Below are 27,438 nucleotides of genomic sequence, written 5' to 3' on the forward strand. Positions count from 1 at the left end.
CAAAACATTACTATAGGTTATTTACTAACCATAAAATATGAAATCAGGCAATATAGTTCACATTGCACAAAGTAATGTCTGAACTTGAGCTTTTACAACTGCTCTCAGAAACAAGTTTACATCTCTTTCTAGAAATCCAGGCAGTAGAGAGAATAAAAATGTCTAATACCACTGTAGGGCAAACCCTTCCATTAATGACAGCTTTTATGTTTTTTTCCAACATTTTATTCTTCTTTATATCTTAAATGAATCATGAGAGTGAGAGGACAATGGATTTATCTTTATAACACATTAGTTTTGCGGATTTAGAATATTTTGAATTTGGCAATTGAATGAATTGCACTAAGGAAAGCCCTTATCCATATGAAACCATCAGGAGGGTGTAAAATGTATCCCTTCAAAAAGTGTAGGCTAAGGCCTGTCCTGTGAGGACATGCTTAACTGAAACCCTTTTGTGGAGAGAAAATGTTCTGTGCTGCCTCTCATCAATCCCCACTTAAGAGAAAACAGCCCCCTAAAGACACATTTCTCCCTATCTTTTGAATATTTTCTAAACTATCACATTCCATAAAACAAAATCTTGATTTTGTATGCGAGAATATAATGAGGGTCATTCCCCTACCTACGCTCAGTAAGGAACATGGTAATTCTGCACTGCTGCAGAAGCCAACATCTTGACACACAATCCTAGCATTCACACAGAAATGTGACCTCACATAATTACTTTAGTACCTTTATTACTGTATATACAGTTGTTCTTGTTTAGCCAACTATGTTGTTACCATCAGCGAGATGTAATGGAGTCTGAGATCGCCAGAGATGCGGGATGCCAGCCAATATAGAACAGTTTTTTTTAAAGGGCAATCACTTACAATACATAGAGCCTAATTCAGAACTGATCGCAACAGCAACATTTTTCTCTAATGTGCAAAACCATGTGTACAGCAAGTGGGGCAAATGTAACATGTGCAGAGAGAGTTAGATTTGGGTGGGTTATATTGTTTCTGTGCAGGGTAAATACTGTCTGCTTTATTTTTACACTGCAATTTAGATTTCAGTTTGAACACACCCGACCCAAATCTAACACTCTCTTCACGTTATATCTGCCCACACCCGCACCCCACCCCTGCAGTGCACATGGTTTTGCCCACTAGAGAACAATTGTGCTGCTGAGATCAGGTCTGTATTAGACCCATAGTTTTCCCTTAGAAGTGTTTGCCCCTTTACAAAAATGTTCAACTCCGGTGATTTTGGACTCCATTATATCCCTCTGAATATGTTTTAAATACTTTATTTTAAGTTTCAAACAATTTTGAACAGTTTTTTTGCCAGAAGAGAGAAAAACAATTGTGGATGCTGATCAACAAACAGGCAGAAAACAGACTCAAAGTAGTAAGCATGGCATTCAGCCCAAGTCGTCCATGTACACTGTGTGTCTGGCAGATAAATATGTAATGGTAAATTACAAGGATACAAATTGTGGATTAGGGCATTGGATGAGGAAGGGGATTTGGGTTACAGCAGGGTTGGGGCCTGAATTTGGGACCACCATATTGTTAAAAGCTTTGTAAAAGAAAGCACTGAAAAGGAGTAAAAGTGTGCGTGTCCATATAAAGGTTTAGAAGAAGATGAGCTTAATATGTTCCCTAGGCTCACCAAGTTGGATAGTTTGTAAGTGTCAGAGTTTACAGGACTTTCTGTTCTGTAAAATATTTTAAAGATGGAAAATCAAAGTTAAAAGAAAATATTGCAAAAGCATAGCTGACATCTATCATTTAGTATTTCTTCCAATTTTACCTTCATTCGTATTTAAAAAAAAAAATCTTCCAGGGATAATAAATTAAACATTCAAAGTTCAATTTGTGCTAGTGCATGAGTATTCTCCACTTCTTAGAGGGAGAAAACAGGTACACCTCTCAGACAGCATTCTCATGGCCTCCTTAGGGAGACAGGTTTTTACTTACTCTCTGTATTATTTAAAACTAAAGTTAGGAATTAAGATGTTGCCACAAGCAGATCTAGTATACAGGAGTGACTACTCAGCTGCAGGTAAAACTGAACTTTTTATTTCTAAAGTACTTTTTTTTTTTTATAAAATACTGGAAAAAAGGAAGAAACTACTTTAGAACAGCGCAAATAACGTATCCCAAACAACATACAGATATTTGCCTTGAGGAGTATCATGTCTCAGCTCTTTGTACAACTTCTGTGTCTTCAAGGATCTTCCATTTTATTGCTCAAAGGCTACACAGAAGTACTATGAGTTTCACTGTATCAGTTGCCCATTGTATAGATTAACATTTATAGCTTTAATCATTTAGAAATATTTGACAGTGGTTTGTTTTGCAAAGTTCAACACAACTCATTCAATGATTTATAAAAAGAAATCTGTAGAAAAATTATTTGTACTTATTCATATGTACGTAGTACAGGTAATACATCGATTTAATGCCATCTTAAAATCTCAATCCATTAGTATATTTAATATTGTGTTCTATTTACTATTAACAATTATGTTCCATTATGTTCCTTAATCAGCACATACCTGAAGTGGTCTTTGTTTCTCGCTGCTCTTTGGGGACTTTAGTCCACTTGTTTGCTGTTGTAAGAGAAGTTGTCTCGCTGCCTGGAGAGCCTAGATACAAACACACAAATAGAAATATAAGGAATGCTGAACAACATGGACCTATATATTATTTGTTATTGCAGGTGTTAGACAAATAATATTTAGAGTTACATAAAAAAAATATTGTAAAAGCAAAAATGAGTTGCAACTATTAGATTTGGAAATACCAATCATAGCATCTTGTTTACCCTTGTAAAATAAAATTATCAATGATAAAAAAGAACAAATGTACCTTTTTATGACTACCAGAATAAGCTAGTGTATATATATATATATATATATATATATATAGATAGATAATATATATAGATAGATAATAGAGATTGGAGGATAGATATATATATATATATATATATATATATATATATCCTTCAAATTGGCGGCACTCACAGGATTTTGAAAAGAAGAGTCAAAGACAGCACGGTATAATTCAATGTTTCGGTACCCAGGACATTTATCAAGAACCCTTAATAAAGGTCCTGGGGACCGAAATGTTGACTTATACCATGCTGTCTTTGACTCTTCTTTTCAAAGTCCCTTGAGTCCCGCCGATTTGGAGGATATGTACATGGTATGGCAGTACCTAGGAGGGCACCTGGGCAAGTAAACATTCAGTAAGAGGAGAGTGCCAACTGTTTATGCTATATATATACGACATAGACAATGCTTTTATATTGATGTGAGTGCCAGATCACAAGAACATTATACATATATATATATACATATATATCTATTTTTATTTTTTTAAAGTTAATAGGCTATCCAACGTGTTTCATCACAAAGACTGCATCAGTGATCTTTGCGGTGAAATGCATTTTTTGCGGCTTGTGATTCTCATTTGGCTGCCCTGATGTCAAATGCCTGTGATCCTATTGGTTGCAGACTAGCAGTGGTTGTGTGACATGATCCTCGGTTATCCAGATATCCTGGTAAATCTATACACTGACTATTGTGAGCATATTTTATGGATTTCTTTTTTAGTAAATAATTTTAATCTATCTCCCTATCTCTCTATCCATATGGAGCACCATTATCGCTCCCTTATTTGTTATTCTAGGTGTGTGTGTGTGTGTGTGTGTGTGTGTGTACAGTAAATATATATATATGTATATACAGATGTGCCCTCCCTTATTTATTTTGCCGCGTGCATGCTCATTGCAGGTGTGATTATTCATACCTGCATGCAACTCGGCTGCGGGAGCATGCAAACCATGCACACATTTGTGGGCACACTAGCCACGGCTAGCAGCAAAGATGTGCCTAGACTCATCTGTACTAATTTAGATTTACAATATGTCTGTTTGATATAAAAATGTAATTATGTTGTCACACTCCAGTCCAAACTGATGCATAAACCCAAAGGTTTATTAGAAAGATACATTTCAGGTGCATGTAACTATTTCTCAAGCAATAAATATTGTTTTTGGATTGAAGTGTAATTTATTCTTCTTTTTTTTTTAAACATTTTTTTTATTGAAGCAAATGCATTCAGACAATCCACATAGTCAAAGAGCAAGTCTTAAATCATGACAATGTAACATATATATCAGGTAAACTAGTAAGATAGTTTTTAACACAGCATAAAAGGCAGTGTAATAGGTTATTATTTGAACGATTAGCAAAAGGCGTATGGTAATCACATGCTAAATGAAAAATGCATTGCTCCAAACTCCTCCTTTTCCTCAAATTTTTCCAAACCAAAATGACGAGAGCATGAGCTACGGCCGTAGCCCATGGTCATAAGATAAACTGCAAACTGAAATGCAAACTACCTATGCAGTGGAAACTATATGACGGCATAGGGTAAAAAGAAGTAGAACTGAAGGGGCTATCAAACACAAAATATCTGTACTAAATACAAAAATATAAACTTCACAAACAACCCACTAACATATTAGGAAAATAATGTAGATAAATCACATGAGAGAGGGTAACAAACAATCTATACGCCGCCACCAGTAAAAAATTTAAAGATCACGAGAGATGGTCAAAGTCGTACAAATGTGTCTAGTAGGAGAAAGGCAAGACGATATAGAGAAATAACTATCTCTTCATGTAACTGCTCCCAAGAGACCAAAAACCTGAGATAAAATATGAACAGTGGGGTACAAAGTACGTTGCCTCAGATGCCATATCGCCATTCCAGTAACTAGCAGAGCTAACGGAAGGCTATAAAAACCAAAATCAGGTTTACAAACGTCAATGAATAACTTCCATGGTGGCCCATATATATTCCTCTCCTCGAGCATCTCCAGATTACAATTTACAACTTGTTCCATAAGAGAAGCAGAAAACAGGGTATCCAATGCCAAATTGGAAGAGGTAACACTGCATTTGGAAATGGCAACATCAGAAATAGATGTGGACTTAAACACAATAGACTTAACACTGGGACCATTGTTAATTGGAGAATCAATCCCAAAGTCACCCTGTGATAGGAGTGATACGTCCAGACGGGGAGATTGATCATCCAAGGAAGAATGACCCTGATCGAAGAGAGACAGTAAATGACTAAATTTCTTCTCTAGGTAAGGTAATAAAATTTGAGACATCTCTATTGCCAGCTGGGTAGCAAAAGCATTACCTTCAGTCTTCACCTGCATAGCCATTATCCCTGGTATGACAAAAGAAAAGGTGGGTAATGAAGAGTTCACCTCTAAGTGAGAAATATTTGACAATGAACTGTGTTGCTAAGATAACGGGGAGCACAACCTGCCACAAATGTGTTTATATGAATCACCACTAGATTATGCTAGACAAACAAAGGCATAACGTTGACACAATCAGTGTACAGGGAAAGACTGGTAATTAGTGTTATTAATATTAACAAAGAACAGCAGTTATTATATTGACAAAATACAAAAAAAAAAAAATTCCTCAACAGAATATATATATATATGAAAACAAACTCTGGGAGGGCTGGGGAAGTAATAGTTTCAGTTCCTGAGGAAGAAATATTAAATAGGGATTCTTACAGTCCTAGGAGAAATAGAACAACGGTCCAGCACACAAGTGAGAGTTCAAAGTACAGTATGCCCCAAGTCCAGCAGCAAAATGAGGTGCACCAAAAGTCTAGGATGACAAGGAGCAGTTCTGCTACAGAGGCTCACAATGAGTGATGGTAATGTGCGCTCACAGGCTGCTTTCAGAGGTGTGAGGAGTGGTATATGCAGCTACAGGCATCAGGGCCCACAGCACATGGACAGCCACAGGAGGACTCAGGGCCGAGGCGGCGAGCGCACCGATGACAGGCGATCACCCGCGCCAGTGCCCCGGTGTAGAGAGCAAGCCAGCAGGGGGTCAGCGGCGGGGAGGTCCGATGGTCAAGCGGCTAAGCATGTGGAGGAGTCCGATGTCCGCTCCTCCCCGTCCGTCAACGGAGCAGAGACACAGGCGTCCTCACAGTCCAGCAGAGGGTTAGGACGCCAGTAGTCCACAGAGGGTCCCCGATAGCAGCGGGTCCCACACACCTGGGTAACAGTTCCCAGCCGTCAGGGGTTTCCAGCCAAAGGTCTCTGGCCAGGAGTAGCAGGAGGAGGTGCAGGGTGATGGTCTCCGCGGCACTGGGGTTAAGGCAGCTGGAGGGGCGACAGCTTTCCAGGAGAGGCCTCAAGGAGATCTTACCTCAGGAAAGTCAGGCAGGCGAGAGCCGTCTAAATAGGGATAGTTTCGTAGCCGCACAGCTTCACCACAAACCTGTTGGCCCCGGCGTTCACTTTCAAAGGTGCGGATATCGGCACAGAGCCGCAGCTGCGGAGGGTGGTAAGCAAACTGCTTGGAGAGTGATAACAACGGATCTAAGCACACAGCCGCTGTGATCCCCGGGGGTGCCACCGGCGGCACAAAAGCAGAGTCTCAGTTCGCTCAGCCAGGCCAGCGCAGCGCGGCCGAACCGATGTGCGGCAGGGGGAGAGCAGACACTTCGTTACGTTCCCAATGGAGGGGAGCGGCAGGGTGCGAGAGGACTCTCCCGCTCGGCCGAAAACAGCTCCGTAAGGGTCTTTCACCCCGCAGCAATGCTCCAGCGGCAATGCCCCCCGCCCGGCTGCCCGAGTCACCAGATATCAGCCACGGGAGTCCACAGGCCACGAGTCGGGCGGTCACAGCAGAGACGTCACCTCCCAAGGTATACTGAGGGGCGCTCCGTAATTGAACCCCTCACACGGATGGGGTCTGCAGTACGAGGGCATAGAAGGGTAGGAGGGGGCAGGGTAATCGGCGCTTCAGTACTCTAGGCGCGGTCCTCCCAAGGTTTGCACCAAGAGCAAGCAGCCATCCACACCGTTTACATAAAACGGCCTGACTTCGGTGAAAAATAGGTCCACAGGGGCGAGTAGGGTAGCAAACTGCTCCTCAGCACTTGGGGAACACACTCCCATAAAGCTTATAGTCCCATGAAATTAGGGAAAGGAGGATTGATGTGGATTACTCAAGCCCCTGTGCAGACATAGTAAAAAGCGGCCATGCTGGATGCCCCGCCCGCCGGAAGTCCGAAGTGTAATTTATTCTATCTATCTATCTATCTATCTATCTATCTATCTATCTATCTATCTATCTATCTAAATATATGAAATCATACATGCTCTGTATATTTTCATTTAAACTCAAGGAATACTTATTCCAAAATATTGCAATAATTTGTTAAACTGGCCAACTCCATCTAAGTCTTCCCATCTGGCCAATTCCTATTGTATACTGTCACACAAAAAACAAACATCTTTTACCACGAGTATCACACACATTTTAAACACAGACTGTGCTTTTTTCATGGATTGAGGTCTGCTAGCTCAGAGGCTAATGGTGTGTACACACGGTGAGATATTTTCTTAGGATTTTGACTAGATAGTCAAAATCATAAGTAAAGTTAGTGCAGATCACTAGGGGAAAGTCACCTTGCGATCCCGATTCAATGCTGATGCGCAGTCCCGCACAGTCGGCATCACAAGCCTAGATAGACTGTGCAGGCAAGTAAATTTTGACTATCTCTATAGAAGTGATAGTCAAAATTGACACTTAGCCAAAATCGCACATAGTCAGCATCGCAAGCACACTCATTATGTGCTTGCGATGCCGACCTAGCCCTATCGCAAAGTGAGAATTGGAAATAGCCCGAATCTCACAGTGTGTGTGGGCCTTTAGAGAGATCTCCCACAAGCTTATCAATTTATGGGCACCTGGGGAATTACCTGACGAGAATTTTCTTACATATGGGAAAATATGGTGCAAGAGAAAATGTGCCACACCATCTAAATAAATATATACACCCACCAATTGGTCCAAAGTGCCAATAAGGCAGCTTTTCACTTGCAAAACTAATTTCTCACGGCCGTCTGGCATGCGCCGGCGCATGCACAGTTCTGACCCGATTGCACCGCAGCGATAAACTGCAGTGTGCGATCGGGTCAGAATGACCCCCCATGTGCACTGCGGGTGTGGCAGATATAACATTTGCAGAGAGAGTTAGATTTGGATGGGTTATTTTGTTTCTGTGCAGAGTAAATACTGACTGCTTTATTTTTACACTGCAATTTAGATTTCAGTTTGAACACACCCCACCCAAATCTAACTCTCTATGCCCACCTGCTAAAAAATTTGCTGCTGCAATCAACTCTGAATTACCCCCTATATGCACTTACTGTGGAGATTGCACACACAGAGCACCATTTAAAATGACTTCTGAGGAAGCCACTGATTAGTTAAGGCAGAGAAATGCATCAAGTCACATGTGCAGGCAATTTTCAGCACATTTGGGATCCGGCCACACAACCTAGAGATCGGTGCAGCTGGGGACCGTGAGTGGAGCAGCTGAGTGTGTGAAATGTAGACTGGATCCTGGTGTCCAGCAGCTCACACTGTAGGTTATACTGTCTAGAAAGATGCTGATTTCTTATTTGCACCAAGTCTGTTCTCGTTATGCTGTGGGCTCCATTATCAAGCAGCTAGGAGGTAAGAACTTGGTTATTTAAAAGTACTGCTCTACCCTCCTGTGGTCCTGCACGCTTGTACAGTATGTTTTTTTGCTGTGTACATGTATCCACTTGGACATTAACAAAGTTGACAAGGTATACATAATATATACAAAATACTAACAAGCTAATCGCTGACCAATAACAGCCACTACTAATATATTGTTGGACTCTGTGAGACCCGGACCTGTCTAGAATTTGGATTAAAATATAATCTTTTCATAATAAGTCATTAATGGACTAAATACAGAACTGATTTCTACATATTAACTGGTACTAACAACATTCAGACAATTAACCAATTCCTCAGTAGCACTGACCATGTGTAGTTATAATGTAGTTTAAGTGTGTTGTTCAATTGTATTATTAAATTGTTATTTGGATCCAGCGCTTCTTTGTTCTATTGTTATCTTGTAGTGAGGGTTGAAGTAACCCAACTGATTGGAGCAGCAGTTTCCAGATAATTGCACATTTATTGAAAATTATATTTATTGTGATCAGCGCCTTGGTTTTTAGTTATTTTTTTGTGCATTATGTAACTTAACAAATAGATGATTTCAACACACAATTCATAACAACAAAATAAAAGGATTTGTTTATTCAACCATGACCGTTCATAAGTCCACAAATACTTTGTTGCAGCTATGGTTGTAGTTAAAATGGATGGAGATAAAGTACCAGTCAATCAGCTCCTAAATGTCATGTTACGGCTGTGCTTGAAAAATGACACTTAGGAGTTGGTCGGCTAGAACTTTATCTCCGTCCATTTTATCTCAGTCTAAGGCTTAGTAATTAGACCCAATAGTTTCTTAATATCAATGGAAGTGTATATTTCAAGGAAAGCATATCTTCTGGTATATTAAAAAAAAAAGTTCAGTAACAAATTTGAATGATTACCCAGCCCTTGGAGCTGACGGCACCAATCTGATTACTTAACTCCGAGCTTGTTGGAGGGTTATGGGTCAGTTTCTGAGGGGAACAAATTTCCATGCATACAGTAGAATTTTATAGTATTTTTATTTAAAAAAATTAATTTGGAGGAGGCATGGCATTTGCTCCCCTCAAGGTACCCGGGGCCCCACTCAGCTCATTTCAGTAACAGTACAGGTTGGGTATGCGTTACCACCACTGGGGATCCTGACAGTTAGCATACCGACTGCAGGATCCCGGCAGTGGATCGCAACAAGCCCCTCGCTGGCTCGTCACATCTTCTTTTCCCACTCTATGGGTGTCGTGGACACCGATAAATGCGAATAGTCCCTGCTAGTCAGCATGCTAACTGTCGGGATTTAGAGGGGGGCGGGATTTAGCCATCAGTAATGTGACCGGCGGTCTCCTGACTGCCGGTCACATAAATACATCCCACCAGTACAGTAGCTGACAGTGTAAGTAGAGGTACCAAATGAGAGAGGAAGTGTCCTCCAGTGCTCAATGCCGGCAGACACTGTGCTGCTATGGAAACTAAGAACTATTTAAAGCTAGAGATGAGTGGGTTCGGATTTGTCCGGATTTAATCAGTTCTCAAAACGTCATTGTATTGGCTGTCTAGTGTTTTGGATAGCCAATAAGATAAATTTTGATAACTTGTGATATATTTGGCGAGAAAATACAAACCCACACATCTCTATTTCAATCAAAATTTTGCATTAATGTACATTAAAGGCTCTGTATTAATGAGCAGAATAATAAACATGAAATAACTTAATGGTTTATAGTTAACCAAACCTACTGTAGTTTATGCCAGATCCAACTAGAAATAATAAAAAAAACTGCATTTAGCGTGAGCTCTGCCTAATGCACAATAGCTAATATGTTCCACGAGTTGGTGCAAGTTTAAGGTTGATGACAATATCAGACAGCTATTTGATTGAAATGAGACATTTTGTTTTACTTTATTATTGATTTAGTGATTTATTTTTTTTAATACTTAACTGGCATTAGATGCCACAGGTGTATGCTTGACACGCCCAGAGGGTGGCGCTAGACACCATCTACCTATATTGTTTTAACTAAAATAGTATTAAATATGTTTTTAAATAAATATTAATAACTGAATAAATCCATAAAATTTACATTTAACAATAGTCACCAGTTAAGTCGTTCTTCTCACAAGTTTTGATGTATCAGATATTAAAAAACCCTACAATACAATTGATAAGAAAGCATCAGAGAAAGTGATAGCAATGGTTTTCCTTTTCACCTGTAACTGTAACAGTTTCATAGTAAACAAGTATCAGAATAAACATTGAAATAGTCAATAATTTCAACAACCACTGATTACATGATAAATTACCATCCAGGTGGCTTCAACTTTTTTTTGTTTTGTTTTCCTATTGAAGTAGGGAGTGTTTACTTTTTTACTTTTGTCACAGATATATCCTCTGATAAACGGGAAAGTGCTTTACATTTCACAATTACTCAGCATTCATTTAGATCATGAGACCAATAGCAACTCTGTATGGTTTCTATTTTCATATTTGGACCTCCCTTATGTCACTTTTAACAGAAATATAAATTTGTATTGAATAAATATTTAACCCAATAACCTAAGTTAAGTGAATTTGAAACTAAATATTACTATTTTAGTGTAATCAAATTTATACACTTGCAAAAAGTAATGTAACTAAATCACTGAAATATAAAAATGTGAGATATATAAAATGGGGAGAATCCTAACATCTCCCTATCATCTATAGTTACTTAAGCATGAATGAGGCTACAATCAGACTATATTAGTAAAATATACTGTATATAGATTTACTGTTCCTGTGAAGGGTTGCATAAAGGTTCACTTAAAAAATATAAACTAGGGCAGTGGTTTCCAAACTTTTTTGAGTCACTGCGCTTTAGGCTATCAGAATTTTTTCACGGCACCCCTAGGTCAAAAGTTTCTTAACGAAAAATGTTGAAAAAAATATAAAAATAAGTAAATTGTGTGAAAGTACACTGATGCACACCAGGGTACCCAGGCACACGGTTTGAGAACCACTCTACTAGAGTGTGTACAAGTTGCTAAGATGTAATTGGCGCCAAAAAAATATACACTGTGCATTCTGTTGGTTTTTTTCCCCAGTTTGCAAATTACAGCTGTGTAGAATCTTGCTGATAAATATTTATTGTCCACTTGGCATGTCATAGGAGAAAATAGCTGCTATTCTGGGGATATCCTAGTGAAGATGAAACAGTAAGCTGTACACTTTCACAGCACATAAAAGACAACCATTACAAAGTTACTATTTGTCAATTGGAAACACTACTGATATCTATCCAGGTAATGTACTTATTAAATATTTTAGTATTATTGTCATGTGGACATTACAATATTTTTTTAAACTTCTTTTCAAATGCAAAATTCCAAGGTTATCTTAAATGATAGGTTTCTTACTTTACAGAGAAGGGCAGTACAACTGCCACAGAAATGTAAAAAAAAAACCTTTAAAATGCTAATAATTGATTAGAAAATGCTTCACATCTTGTACAGCTACTAAACAATTTAAGTCACAAACCAACATTGTGAAGTTTACATAATGTTAATATCCAAAGATTTTTTCAAAGTCCCTTAATTTCCAAAAACAACAGTAGAAAATGCCGGCTAGGCAGCACAGACAGGGACTAGGGCATGCACTGTCTTCCATTACCATAAGACGTCTTAGGTATGCCTGCCAGTATAGAATCAAAGCTCTAAACCAATCATTTTAATTACGACTAGAACACTTTTTGTTTGTTCAATTTAAATGATCTATAGGGTGCTGCTAAACTGGGACTTGGAAGGCAGTACAACAAATGTGTTGCACAAATCATAAATTCTGGGCCTATTAAAACATATGAGATAGCTGCATAACTTCTCCCATCCTGTTTTCTAATAATCAAAAGCACTAACTCTGAATAATTATTTTCCTATTATTCAGGCTCTTTTAGCATCTAGATTAACATAGTGGATAGAACAGACACTTATAACTGTTTTACTGTTCATGCAAACATCGATAAAGTGAGGCATCATTACTATGGAACACAAAAACTTCAAGTCACATTGGTGTCCTTTTTTTGTGACCAAAAAAGCAAGCATTACTTTTAATCTATGTCTCCAGTATAACAATATGGATACTTAGAGTTCACTCATAGTGTTAATTAATGTCCTTCGTGTTACACCATTCATACTTTTAGATGTAAATGTTTCCGAAAATAATAGCAAATCAAATCCAATAAAATTCTGCACAAATTTACAACAGAATCAATGAGCTGGTTTCCCAGATAGTGTCTAGTATCCATGACAACAGTTGCTTTGACAAGATGTGCATATGGCATTACACTGCCAGCTGGTGTGAACAATGTTTGAACTACCGCATTGAGATGCTGAGCAAACAGAAAAAGTTGCCACGTCTTAACCCTCAGGGAAGGTAGTCATCCCCTGATCAATTATGAAAAGACAGAGAGAGGTCTGCTACAGTCTGCTTCAAGCAAGTTTTTCAGCGAAAGCAGGCCGACAGTGAAAACCAAAGTAAACAAAATGAATGCACTGGCTCTATCTCCTTACAACATTGATTTGGCCTCCCATATAAGCCTTTGGTATACTTTTACAGAACATACTTTTAACATTTGGAGATTTTCCCACAACAATCATGTCATTGTCTTTCAGAATTCTCAAGTAATTGCAGGTCAGCTTTCAGATTTCATTGACGCATTCCATTACTCAGTTCAACAAAAACACGACACATCCCGAAAGTACAATAAACAATATCAGTAATGAAGTATGACCAAATCTGCAATAAAAAGGCTCATTTTAGGGGAAGAAAAATAGAATATGCTTCGATATTGAAAACCAATTATTTTCAGACATAAAATTTGTTCTCAGTCTGGGTAAAAGAAACACATTTTTAATTTAAGTAATCAATAATTATTAGGTCCTGTTAGGGGTTAAAGTGAGCCGGAACGGGGCGGAAATGCGTTCCGTCACTTCCACTTGGAGATGGAATGCAGTTCCGCCTCCTCCAGCTCACCTAACCCGATGTGTCCCTGGTGCTGCAGGGAGATGCCGGGCATCCACTGAGATGGTGTTACCAGCGGGCGCCTGTCTCCCTCTCTATAGCGGAAGCCGGTGGCAGGAGCTCACTACTGAGCTCTGGCTTGTGGCACTGTCACTGTGTGCTATGGGATAGATGTCATGACGTCTCTCCCTTAGTGCCGAGGAAAGGGCACCAAGAGAGGACTGCAGTGGTCTGGAAGCGGGAGCGGGGCTTGGTGAGTGTTGTCATTTTTGTTTGTTTTCTTCCTTAGTGTAGCGGCGCATCTACTGGGGCAAACTACTTGGGGGGTATTACTACTGGGGGGCATCTACTGGGGGGCATTACTACTCGGGGGAATCTACTGGGAGCATTACTACTGGGGGGCATTAATACTGGGGGGCATCTACTGGGTGCAAACTACTGGGGGGCATTACTACTGGGGGGCATCTACTGGGGGGCATTACTACTGGGGGGCATCTACTGGGAGCATTACTACTGGGGGGCATTAATACTTGGGGGCATCTACTGGGTGCAAACTACTGGGGGGCATTACTACTCTGGGCCAACTACAAGGGGGCAAGCTACTGGGGGCAAACTACAAGGGGCAAACTAAAAGGGGGCAAACTATAAGGGGCAAGCTACTGGGGGCAAGCTACAAGGGGGCAAACTACAGGGGGGCAAGCTACAAGGGGGCAAGCTACTGGGCACAAACTACAAGGGGGCAAGCTTCTGGGGCAAACTACAAAGGGGCTAACTACTGGGGGGCATTACTACTGGGGGCCAACTACAAGGGTCAAGCTACTGGGGGCCAACTACAAGGGTGCAAACTACAAGGGGCAAACTACTGGGGCAAACTACAAGGGGGCAAGCTTCTGGGGCAAACTACAAAGGGGCTAACTACTGGGGGCAAACTACAGGAGGACAATACTACTGGGGGCATAACTACAGAGGCTAAACTACTAGGGGCATTACTATTGGGGCTAAACGACAAGGGGTCATAACTACAGGGGCTAAACTTCTGGAGGCATAACTACAGGGGCTAAACTACAAGTGGGCAAACTACAGGGGGGCATTACTACTGGTGGCTAAACTACAAAGGGGCAAACTAAAAGCGGGCAAACTACTGGGGCTAAACTACTGGGGGCATTACCACTGGGAGGCTAAACGACATGGGGCAAACTACAGGGGGCTAAACGACTGGGGCATTACTACAGGCAACATTACTACTGGGGCAATACTGCACAGAGGCATTACCACTAAGGGCATTACTACTGGGGGCCCTACTAATGAGGGCATTGTAAAGGGGGCACTTCATAAGGGGCATCACTCCTGGGGACATAAGGGGCACTACTATTACAGGCATTACATAAGGGGCACCACTACTATGTGGTCTGTATAAGGGACACTACCACTGTGGGCACTACCAGTACAGTGGACATTGGATAAGAAGCACTACTACTGTGGGCATTGCATAAGGGGTGCTACTGTGGTGGGCATTATGTGTATTATGGGGTGCTACTACTTTGGGCATTATTACTATTGTGTGACCACGCCCCTTTCTTTTTGAGACCATGCCCCTTTTTACGGTGCGTGCTTACGGCGCATGCAATACCTTTGTTACTTGGGCACCATGGGGAGGGGCAGTGAGTTCCACCACCTCTCTAGGACCACTTTAAGCACTGGGTGCTATGCATATCTTACACAGAGGAAGACAGTTTACAGTCTTTTTATGCGGTACATTAACTCTTTTGTGTGCAAATGAATACATACTGCATCATCATTCGTGTGAATCCCAGTTGTAAATGTCCCAAATACATTGTTTAGTTTAGATTAAAGTATGTTCTGGTATTCTAAAAAATAATAAAATTATTTTGTTGTTAAAATAAACCATTTACAGCTATCCAGATTCATGCCAGTAGTTGGGACTCTTATCACAATCCATTCTAAAAACAGATGTTCCCAGGGATTGGGCATGGACAACTGAGGCCTTGTTTAGTTACACAAACAGGTTTATTACACAAAAGAGCAACACGACACTGCTGAAAGCTTTCAGTAATCCAACAACTAAAGTTAAATGGATACTAAACAAGACACATTTTTAATAGATACCTTCCCTCTGCCATACCCTAACCCTTTGGCAGTGGAGGCTACGGCTAACCCTCAGGGGATGTTGGCTAGGATTAACCAACCCCCCCTAGTTCCTAACTCTAAACCCCTCCCCCCAGTGCCTAACCCTAACCAGTCTATCCTCCCACCCCCAACCTTAACCCACGATACTTACCTTCAGGATGTCGGCTGTCAGTGTTCCGGCGACAGTCTCTTGAGTGGTGTTGGAATTTTGGCACAGGTCACATGACCACCTGCATCCTGACAGCTGGGATGCCGAATGCATCCCATTTAAAATAGCCATCCTATTTGGACAGAAGTATACAATTTCCAGGATGGAAATTGATGCTTCTTGAAAATTGATACCAAAAAAATAAAAAAAGATTTTGCAGTTTTTTAATTTTGTGCTTTGTGGAAATAAAAACACATTATAGTCAAACCAGAAGACTGCAAACCATGTTGCTATTTTTAAGACCTGGGATCCAAGGATGACATGCAATGTATTAAGTGGCTTCATTGATGTGATTGGATTGTAGCATGTATTTCAGTTTGAATCCTATACAATCGTGCTTCATTTACCGTTTGGTTGTTAAAATTAATCTAAAAAGTAACAAAAAAATTACATTTAAAGATAGATTCAATTAAGAGTGGTAGTCTGTGGAACAGGTTCTATGCACATTAACTCAAATTAGCGGATTTCTGCTAGCAGTCTATAGAAGTGCCACAAGAAATCAGCTTTCGTAGCTGGATGGAAAAATGTGAAATGCAAAACTGCTACTTAGACAAATATCTTATGATATGTAGAACATTACATATACAGAGATGACTTGACAGTTCTTATCATCCTCATCATTGTAACAAGTTAACTTATACCAGGCATATGGGTCACACAAAGTTGTGAAAGTTGTTCACATTCCAGATAATTAAATCAGTACTCAACAGGGTTTGTCTGATGTGCAGTATGCACATCAGCAATATTCTGCAATACGAATGTGGTTGGCATCTTTTATAGCTACAATATATCAGATGCAAATTTATGCAAACTGCAGATTAGTAGACACTATATTAACTATTACTATACTGTAGGTTAATTACTGAAAAGACCAAGTTCAATAGCATTTAAATATCACCACAAAAGAATGTAATAGCCTGCTTTTTTTTTAAAACTGCATTTATGGAAACTTCACATTTGTTTCCTGCTTTCATAGACACTCACAGTGTTGACTTACAGATACAAAGGGAGGGTTGGTCACATTGATCTGGCTCACTAGTTTGCTGCTCTGAGCACCATACAGACACTAGGAAAGAAGACATAACATCTCTCCCCATACAGTGCAGGAGTTGTGAGCCGGAGCAGGGCGCAAGCTGCAGCAGAGGGTAAGTATTGCTGGTACCACCTCAAGGGCATCCCACTCTGTGCAACGGCAATGGCCGCACCTTCCTCCTTATAGCCCTCAGTGCCACCATATTGCTACATTTACCCACAAGTGGTGATCTGGCTGCATTTTGTGTTACTAAATAAACCCGCAGATCTGCTGAGATACATAAAGTATGTCTGCCACAGACTCGCACTGATCACAGATTAGACCTAAATGATTAGAAAATTATGTTTATTATACACATAATCTACAATCATTACAATACTCTAAACACATACCAATATAAAGGGTGCAGGTAAGCAGGAATTTTAGTTTTTGGAGTTTATCATCACAAATGACTAGGATCATTTTAATGGCAAAGAGATGTCACGAAGGACCATCAGCGCGGCCACTAGACATAGGCAAGATGGGCAAATAACTAAGGCCGATGGAGGTCCTGCTTTAAGCTGGCTACTGCGATCAGAGCTCTCAGCTCTGATCAGGAAGCTCAGCCTGGAACTGGCAGCAGCAGGAGCTGACAGCAGGGAGTAAGGGCAGTGGGGAGCATAAAAAATGGCCACGGGAGGAGTGCTGCTACGCACAACCAACAGGAGCAGCACATCCTCCTCCCATGGGCCTTTGCAGAGACACTGTCTCCATGCAGCCACGGTGCCGCCCAGCCTCCCACACACACCACACAAAACGTAGTCAAGGATTCACGGAGCTGCAGGGGCACAGTGCAGTGCACACTGACAGCCAGCAAGCAAAAGTGAGTTTAATAAAAAAAAGCTACTAGCATTACTAATGTGGGGCATATGTGTAAGGGGCATTACTGTCTGGCATTATGTGTATGTAGGAATTACTGATGTGGGGCATATGTGTAAGGGGCATTCATGTGTGGAATTATGTGTATAAGGGGCGCTATTACTGGGTGGCATAATGTGTATAAAGTGCACTACCGAGTGGTGTAATGTGACTAAGGAGAGATATTGTGTGATGTAATGTCAACAAAAAGCGATGCAGTGTGGTGTAACATCAGCAAGGAGTGATATGGTGTTGTGTAACGTGAATAAGGGGCAGTACTGTGAGGCGTAATATGAATAAAGGTAACAATTATGTGATTTAATGTGAATTAGGGACACTATTGTTTGATATAATTTGAATAATGTTGCACTAGTGTAATTTGAATTGGGGGTGCTATTGTGTGGCCATTCCCCTTCCCACCCCTTTTTGGCCTTCAGCGGCCACTGTCCCTATTCCAAATATGGCACCAATGCTCTTGCTGGCATAGGGCACCAAAATACGGATTGCTATGGGTGAGTAGTGATGAGTGTTGCTGGCTGCTGTTGTGATTTGTGCTTCTGAGCAATGTGTGCTGTGATGGGAGAGGGGAGCTGGATCAGAGGCGGAACTAGCGGCAGTGCTTGGGGGCACCAGACAAAGTCTTACCTATGGCATCAAATTGATTCAGCTCTAAGGACCATGTTGGAAGAATCTGGTTCTTACTCATGGGATCAGGTCTCTGGGTCGACAGGGTCTCTAGGTCGACAGGTCAAAAGGTCGACATGAGTTTTTCACAATTTTTTCACCTTTTTCATACTTAATGAACCACGCGGACTACGATTGGGAATCGAGGGGACACTGTGCACTAATTGGGGTTCCTGGTCACTGTATGGAGAAATAGACACAACCCCCCCCCCCATAAAAAACTCATGTCGACCTTTTGACCTGTTGACCTAGACCATGTTGACCTACAGACCCTGTCGCCCTAGTTACTGTCGACCATTAGTGGTCGACCTAGTTACTGTCGACCTTGCATACCACTCCCCTTACTCATTATTAAGGAAATATTAAGCTGATTTAACACGCAATATTACCTCATTTAAAAGGCACCGCTGCCACTGCGCATCATACCTCTGTCCCAAGGCTGTGCCTCCAATGAGGCCAGCTGACTATCTTGCCTATTTCTAAAAGCTGCAAAAACAAGTGTCTAACCATATCTCATGGTCCCCAGCCTGATCCTACTCCACCTCCCCAGGTTCCTTCTTATGGCTTGTTGAGCAATTTCCCCTGCATTACTGCACTGCAGCAAGCGACTGTCAGCACATGGAGAGGTACAGGATAGCGAGGACTGACTAGCTCACTAACTGAATGAGGAAGTGCAGGTAATCAGTGTAAACTGTGCTTCCTCCTGCAAACAGTACTGCAGGTGTGACAACAAGGGAGTAGTGTAAGGCGGTAGATACTGTATAAGTTACACTTCACAGTTCCTCAATACAGTTGTGTATTAATGAAACTATAATAAATCATTAAAAACAAATACTGCACAGTAATTATGTAGCTTTAGGGAGATACCAACATGCCTGAACATAACATGGAAACATGCCTGAACATAACATTCCATGTCTCATTTTAAAAATGCATCCATCTAAACTTGCAAAAATTAAATGATATATTCATTACAGATATCCTAAATGTCAGTGTACACTCAACCCAATCTCACTGCCAAAATGTAAAGCAGGTTTCAGTATAAAATAGAAAGTAATTAATAATGATTTTATATATATATATATATATATATATATATATATATATATATAACGGCTGTGGTGTAAGCCAACAGTAGAGAGTACAACTAGGCATCAATAATGATAAAATGATAGATGTAAAAAGAAGAAATCATATTTTCCAGGAGGGAAAGGAAGCTGAATTTTATTGCCACTATTTATTCAGGAGGACACTGAATCTAGTTTCATACCAATATATTCTGTATATTTGTGCTTCAGTTGACTAAAACACAATGAAATTCTCTGCCTGAAACTATAATGACAACATTTATTTTTGTTCATACTTTGAAATGTCTGTCTTAAATATCTAGCGTTTAAATGGCTGGTTGTAAACACAGCAGGTAAAGCAACCATTTTAAGAGATCAAAGATGATATAAGCTCATACTGGAAAATCATTTAGACATGATGTCTGTTATAGTCATTTCATAGCTCATGCTACAATTTCTCCATAGCTGGTGCATCATTTTATTTTTACATCTGGTAATGCACATATTTATTGTTCTCCGAAACAGACTGTTATTGTGACTAATGAACACTGTAAAGATCAAGCGCTCATAGTGTGACACATTTCCCTCAGTTTCTTTGTAACCATTAAATCAATGAGCATTTGTGTAAACCGGCGAACAAATAATAAAAGATTACCCAGAAAATCATGATGCTTATTCTTGTACAGAGCATTAAAACAAATTTCATGAGCCATTCAAACTAGGCAGAAAAATAAAGGTTTGCAAATTGTTTATTCATTCCACTTGAAACAAGTCCCATGTTTGGAAACATAATTTAATAGGCTGGTAAGAGGTGAAACTTTAAATGGTTATATCTACTAAGCTGCTTCATTTCTACTTGCACTCATTTTTGAAATATAAAAATCTCCATAACTTCTAGAAAATGTCTACAGTCTGCATTATCTTAAGCCCAATAGTCAAATTGTTACAGGTAGATATCAACTAAATAATTAACTATAAAATATTGAGAAAAGGTACTGATAATTTATAATCTAGGTTTACTATTATTATTATTGTGGTTTATTTGCCACATTGCACTGAAGCTCCATGCAGTGGTGAAAACAGTGCATACATAAAATGGGGAAAAAACGCAGCAGACAAAATAAATAAATACATACATACATACATACATACATACATACATACATACATACATACATCTAGCCTCAATACGCCATACAGGAGAGTTGAGTGAGTGGGTCGTGAGTGAGTGGACAGGTCCCGTGCGGCTGTCGTGAGTGAGTGGACAGGTTCCGTGCGGCAGTTTTGCCATAAATACATCTTAGATGCAGCGCGATAAATCATTTGATATGTGACACTTGTATATCTGTGTTTGGCTGAGTCGTATATGAAGCCCAGCAGAACTTGGTAGTATTGTAGCACTTTGTATGCAGATTCAGATACTCAGTTGCACACAAATATACAATAAATAATAGTCTATACTAGTCTAGTAAATACTGTAGGTAACAGCATGTGAGGGCTTCTCATTAGATTTCTCAGGAGGATAGGAAGGTAACAACAATATTTGATATCCCCAGTACACAGAGCACTTACCTCTTATTGGACATATTAATTCTTAGTATTCGTAACCCGAGTGATGCCAAAGAATGACCTATAAACTGCAGTTTACCCAACTGTCAGTTACAACCTATTTAAAAAAAATGGGCACCTGTAGGAAAGCCACTGCCAGCAACAGGGACTTCAAAAAAACAAACTATCTGTGCATTGGAATGCTCTACAACACATCAGGCTGCAAGTGAAACATACGATCGCACACTTACCGGTAAGTGCATAGTCAAGCGGGACGCCAAATAGACACATTGCACATCACTGGAGGCAAAACACCATCTAACTTAGTGCAATCACCCAGGGGGTACATAAGATCTGGGATTAGGGGTTTATTGGAAAAGGTGCTCCTAAAAAAGACCCTTATCCTCACAACTAGTGGGAATCCCTCTGTGGTGACACTGCACTGGCGGAGATTGACTCTAACAAAGGCTTCATTTGAACTCTCAAGCAGATCACAGTATCTGAAATTCATTTTATACTCATTTTTCTTTTCTTCCTTAATTTTTTAGTTTCTATTTATGTCCTTGTTGACCCCACGTTAAGCAGGGGCATAAAACTCAAACCTTGTACTCTCCTACACTCTCACAGTCTCATTTTCTTTCCCAATTATTCTTATAATTACATTTTCTTATTTCATCTCATGTTGGATATTTTATATGTACTCAAAAACAAAAGAATAACTACACTACACATCCCCCCTTTTCTCAACCTCCCCCTCTTATACTAGCGCAGTAGCTTAAAAATCTACTACCCACTCAGAAGGTGAGACACCTTCTAGATACATCGCCTACATCCCCATCACATCTGTGGAGTGCAGTGTTAACCTTAGAATATAACCCCTCAAAAAATGGAGGTGCAGCCTAGTTCATGAAGGGGTACTAAAGCCTTTTCATATTGATATATGCCAAAGACTATACACGGCTGAGCAGAATAATATACATGAATTAACTGTGGTGTTTATTCAGAACTAAAGTATGACCACTGTGTTCTACTTAACTCCTCTACAGCAGGCTTTAGTAGGGAGGTGCTTCTCTATATAAATGAGTAGGCAGTGAAAGAAGACTAGGCTGATTTAAGTCCGCATATGTACATGGAATGGTTGCTTTGTACTCAGAGACAGTGATGTCACAGCAATTAAAACTCAACTTTTTGACCTGACTCAGATCTAATGAGGACACTGTCCCAGGGATGTGGGATATGTTCCAGCTGCCTGTAATGGGGTGGGAAATTGTCAGATTAACAATGCACAATGTTTTCATATCTGAAAATGTATATTTAGTGGCTTAGTAGTCCTGTAAATATAGTTTAACAAAAGTGCATCTGACAATAACAGAAACCAGGTAGGAATTAAGTAATTAGGCTAAGCAGTAGACCTTTATTTGCTCTGGGTGGTTAGGTCTAGGTATAGATAAATATATGTGATGCAAGTTTAGTATTCCTATAAATCTCCAACTTTGACAATTTAAAATATTGAAAAACTAGTGAAATGGCAGGACCTCTAACTAGGTTACTTGTATGGACATGTTAATTATCTTTAGATAATTGTCCACACATCGAAGATACTAAGCAATTTAATTCTGGGCGGGATTTATCACGTTTAGCACATGGGAACTTGTGATGCTAGCATCCTATATAATAAAAAGATAATGCTTCTCCTCACCATTAAGGGGGGAATTTACGTGATTTGCTCACCGGTGGCCACTAGATGGTGCCCGAGGGAGTCATTCAAGTGTTGCTCCATACGAACATGCACAGCCGCTGTCGCTGACTTTACTTTTATGTTGTTCCATAATTTTGATGGCTATAAACTAGTTTTATCAGTAAATGGCTTTTATTAGCTTAGAGGATGAAGCAATACCAGATCATCCCATGGAAGAAATAATGTTGGGGGATGTCTGCTAAAAATACTTATTGTAGCAAGAGTCCGAACCATATCACAGTGTACGAGGCATTTGAAAATGATGTACAGTAGATTAGCTACAGTGATCCTTTACTCAGTGGTGTAGCGAGGGTAGTTCCAGTGGAGCGTGAGCTCCGGGTGCCGGAAAAGTTAGAGGGCACACTGCTGCCTGTCCCCCTCCTACTCTATACCGCAGTCCGCTCTACAAGCAGCCGCAGAGCAGGAAGAGGACTAGCAGATAGGACGCACACTGACTTAGAGACTAGGTAGGGAGCAGGGCTGGCATTATTTTGATCATGGGGGGCACCCAAAGAAAACTTTTGCCCTAGATCCACAAAGTCTAAAATCGCCATGTCACCGATTTAGGATTTTTAAATATTTTTTATTTTCAAATGTAACGTGCCCCTAATTCAGTACAGGAGAGGTGGCGCAGAAACATACCCTTGCTCCGGGAACCATGGCACCTAGCTACACCTCTGCCTTTACTATAAACTGTACATTATGTGTGTTGTTTGCAAAAAAAAAAGTGAATTAAAACTACTGTAGCATTGAAAGAAAAGGCATGTTTTAAATAGAAGCATGGAAGTGCCTATATTTAGTTTAATATAAATATGTACAAATTATTAATAACTTCGCATTTAGTAATACTGCATGTATCTATATTTTAAATAACTTATTTAAAAATAACTCATTATCCAGTTTTCAGCCAGAGGGTTTTCTGGCAGTGCAGGATTTTTTAAAGTTAAAAAATAAATAAAATATCCGAAAAGTAAAGGAAACCTTATTTCGAACTGTATCATTTGACTACTTTTCTCCATTAAATTGCAAACAAGCATATTTGTTAAGGCAAAAAGCGTCTGTATGCTTTAGCCCTAAAATATGATAGTTTAACCTAGGAGCCTGTTGCATTTAACCACTAAAATGAAAAATGACATCTACGCCCATTAATATCTGCAATGTATAAACAGCACAGCATGACACATTCTTGAGAGCTGAAGGCTACAAAATCTCTCTGTAACATAAATAACAAAGCACTCAGAAGCATATTGATGTTGATATTCATCTCTGAGAAAAACATTGCTGCCTAGGCTTCTTATGAAAATAGATGCAGCCCAAATGGATCTCCTGTAATTGGTTTCAGATAGCGAGGTCAGAAGAAATATGATACAAGAAACTATTATGTGGAACAGGAGAAACAAGAATGTTTACATAGGCCCTCCCCCATTTCACAGGCAAGAGGTACCTATACCATATGCTCTTGAAAGATAACTAGTCCCAAAAAGGACAACGTGTACAATTTTCTATCTACATTAGTTCCCTGTAATAATGGAGTAATTTTTTTTTATTATATATCTGCTATGGGCATTACAGAATAAGTAGCTGTACACTTTTCATACATGCCAGGAAAGTATTGTCATGTCATTATCATTTTAAACTACAGTAGGAATGTTATCTCCATAAGCTTTACTGTATACTATACAGTAGTTCATGGCAGCATTATAGTTTATTACTAATTACATAACTAAGTAGGTAAGTAATAGCTTTACGCATTGAAAAATATAAAAATAGAACATAATTTTCTACATTTTATTTAAAATTAAATGATATATGATATCCTGTTATATTAAGGGTAACACAAATAATAGTGTAACAAATTGCAAATCAATGTTACATTAATGCAAATTAAAATGATGATATGAATGCAATGGATGGAATCTCCTCTTTACCTCTTTGAAGCAAAGTCTAATCTACATAGAAAATTGTAATGTGTAATAATAATGAAATACAGATATATAGATAAAATAAATTAGTACATTAATATTTACTATATAAATATATTACTTTAACTGCCATCTTTTTTATTTGGGCCTAGTCTATTCCAGGTATACATCACATAATATTTTAGTTGTAATTGCTTACTAAATATGCATTCACTAATAGGTATCAATGAAGCTTATAAAACTTCCATGAAACTGAAGAAACAATTTTTCATTTCATGAAAAAATAAGAATTTACTCACCGGTAATTCTATTTCTCGTAGTCCGTAGTGGATGCTGGGAACTCCGTAAGGACCATGGGGAATAGCGGGCTCCGAAGGAGGCTGGGCACTCTAGAAAGATTTAGGACTACCTGGTGTGCACTGGCTCCTCCCACTATGACCCTCCTCCAAGCCTCAGTTAGGACACCGTGCCCGGACGAGCAGACATAATAAGGAAGGATTTAGAATCCCGGGTAAGACTCTTACCAGCCACACCAATCACACCGTACAACTCGTGATACTATATCCAGTTTGACAGTATGAAAAACAACTGAGCCTCTCAACAGATGGCTCAACAATAACCCTTTAGTTAACAATAACTATTTACAAGTATTGCAGACAATCCGCACTTGGGATGGGCGCCCAGCATCCACTACGGACTACGAGAAATAGAATTACCGGTGAGTAAATTCTTATTTTCTCTAACGTCCTAGTGGATGCTGGGAACTCCGTAAGGACCATGGGGATTATACCAAAGCTCCCAAACGGGCAGGAGAGTGCGGATGACTCTGTAGCACCGAATGAGAGAACTCCAGGTCCTCCTATGCCAGGGTATCAAATTTGTAGAATTTTGCAAATGTGTTTGCCCCTGACCAAGTAGCTGCTCGGCAAAGTTGTAAAGCCGAGACGCCTCGGGCAGCCGCCCAAGATGAGCCCACCTTCCTTGTGGAATGGGCATTTACAGATTTTGGCTGTGGCATGCCTGCCACAGAATGTGCAAGCTGAATTGTACTACAAATCCAGCGAGCAATAGACTGCTTAGAAGCAGGAGCACCCAGCTTGTTGGGTGCATACAGGATAAACAGCGAGTCAGATTTTCTGACTCCAGCCGTCCTGGAAACATATATTTTCAGGGCCCTGACAACGTCTAGCAACTTGGAGTCCTCCAAATCCTTAGTAGCCGCAGGCACCACAATAGGCTGGTTCAGGTGAAACGCTGACACCACCTTAGGGAGAAACTGGGGACGAGTCCTCAATTCTGCCCTATCCATATGGAAAATCAGATAAGGGCTTTTACATGATAAAGCCGCCAATTCTGACACTCGCCTGGCTGAAGCCAAGGCCAATAACATGACCACTTTCCACGTGAGATATTTCAGATCCACGGTTTTTAGTGGCTCAAACCAATGTGATTTTAAGAAGCTCAACATCACGTTGAGATCCCAAGGTGCCACAGGAGGCACAAATGGGGGCTGAATATGCAGCACTCCTTTCACAAATGTCTGAACTTCAGGTACTGAAGCTAGTTCTTTTTGAAAGAAAATCGACAGAGCCGAGATCTGTACTTTAATGGAGCCTAGTTTTAGGCCCATATTCACTCCTGCTTGCAGGAAATGCAGAAATCGACCTAGTTGAAATTCCTCTGTTGGGGCCTTTTTGGCCTCGCACCATGCAACATATTTCCGCCATATGCGGTGATAATGCTTTGCCGTAACATCTTTCCTAGTTTTAATAAGCGTAGGAATGACTTCTTCCGGAATACCCTTTTCCTTTAGGATCTGGTGTTCAACCGCCATGCCGTCAAACGCAGCCGCGGTAAGTCTTGGAACAGACAGGGCCCCTGTTGTAGCAGGTCCTGTCTGAGCGGTAGAGGCCACGGGTCCTCTGAGAGCATCTCTTGAAGTTCCGGGTACCACGCTCGTCTTGGCCAATCCGGAACCACGAGAATGGTGTTTACTCCTCGCTTTCTTATTATTCTCAATACCTTTGGTATGAGAGGCAGAGGAGGGAACACATAAACCGACTGGTACACCCACGGTGTCACTAGAGCGTCCACAGCTATCGCCTGAGGGTCCCTTGACCTGGCGCAATATCTTTTTAACTTTTTGTTGAGGCGGGACGCCATCATGTCCACCTGTGGTTTTTCCCAACGGTTTACCAGCATCTGGAAGACTTCTGGATGAAGTCCCCACTCTCCCGGGTGGAGGTCGTGTCTGCTGAGGAAGTCTGCTTCCCAGTTGTCCACTCCCGGAATGAACACTGCTGACAGTGCTAGTACATGATTCTCCGCCCATCGGAGAATTCTTGTGGCTTCCGCCATCGCCATCCTGCTTCTTGTGCCGCCCTGTCGATTTACATGGGCGACTGCCGTGATGTTGTCTGACTGAATCAGCACCGGCTGTTGTAGGAGCAGGGATTTTGCTTGATTTAGGGCATTGTAGATGGCCCTTAGTTCCAGAATATTTATGTGAAGGGAAGTCTCCTGACTCGACCATAGTCCTTGGAAGTTTCTTCCCTGTGTGACTGCCCCCCAGCCTCGAAGGCTGGCATCCGTGGTCACCAGGACCCAGTCCTGTAT

The 27,438-nt window shown here is 40.5% G+C and overlaps 1 protein-coding gene across 14 annotated transcripts in view; it reads right to left on the bottom strand.

Moving 5' to 3' along the window:
• FOXP2 (forkhead box P2) overlaps positions 1 to 27,438 on the bottom strand; it is a 327,173-nt gene that overhangs the window by 205,437 nt on the left and 94,298 nt on the right. For all 14 annotated transcript variants that reach the window (XM_063927254.1, XM_063927253.1, XM_063927256.1 and 11 more), the window contains exon 3: positions 2,546 to 2,635. In XM_063927254.1, the coding sequence (XP_063783324.1) occupies positions 2,546 to 2,635 (90 nt within the window). The remainder of the gene's footprint in view (positions 1 to 2,545; positions 2,636 to 27,438) is intronic.

This window comes from Pseudophryne corroboree, chromosome 6 (genome assembly GCF_028390025.1).
Source record: "Pseudophryne corroboree isolate aPseCor3 chromosome 6, aPseCor3.hap2, whole genome shotgun sequence".
Classification (NCBI taxonomy): Eukaryota; Metazoa; Chordata; class Amphibia; order Anura; family Myobatrachidae; genus Pseudophryne; species Pseudophryne corroboree.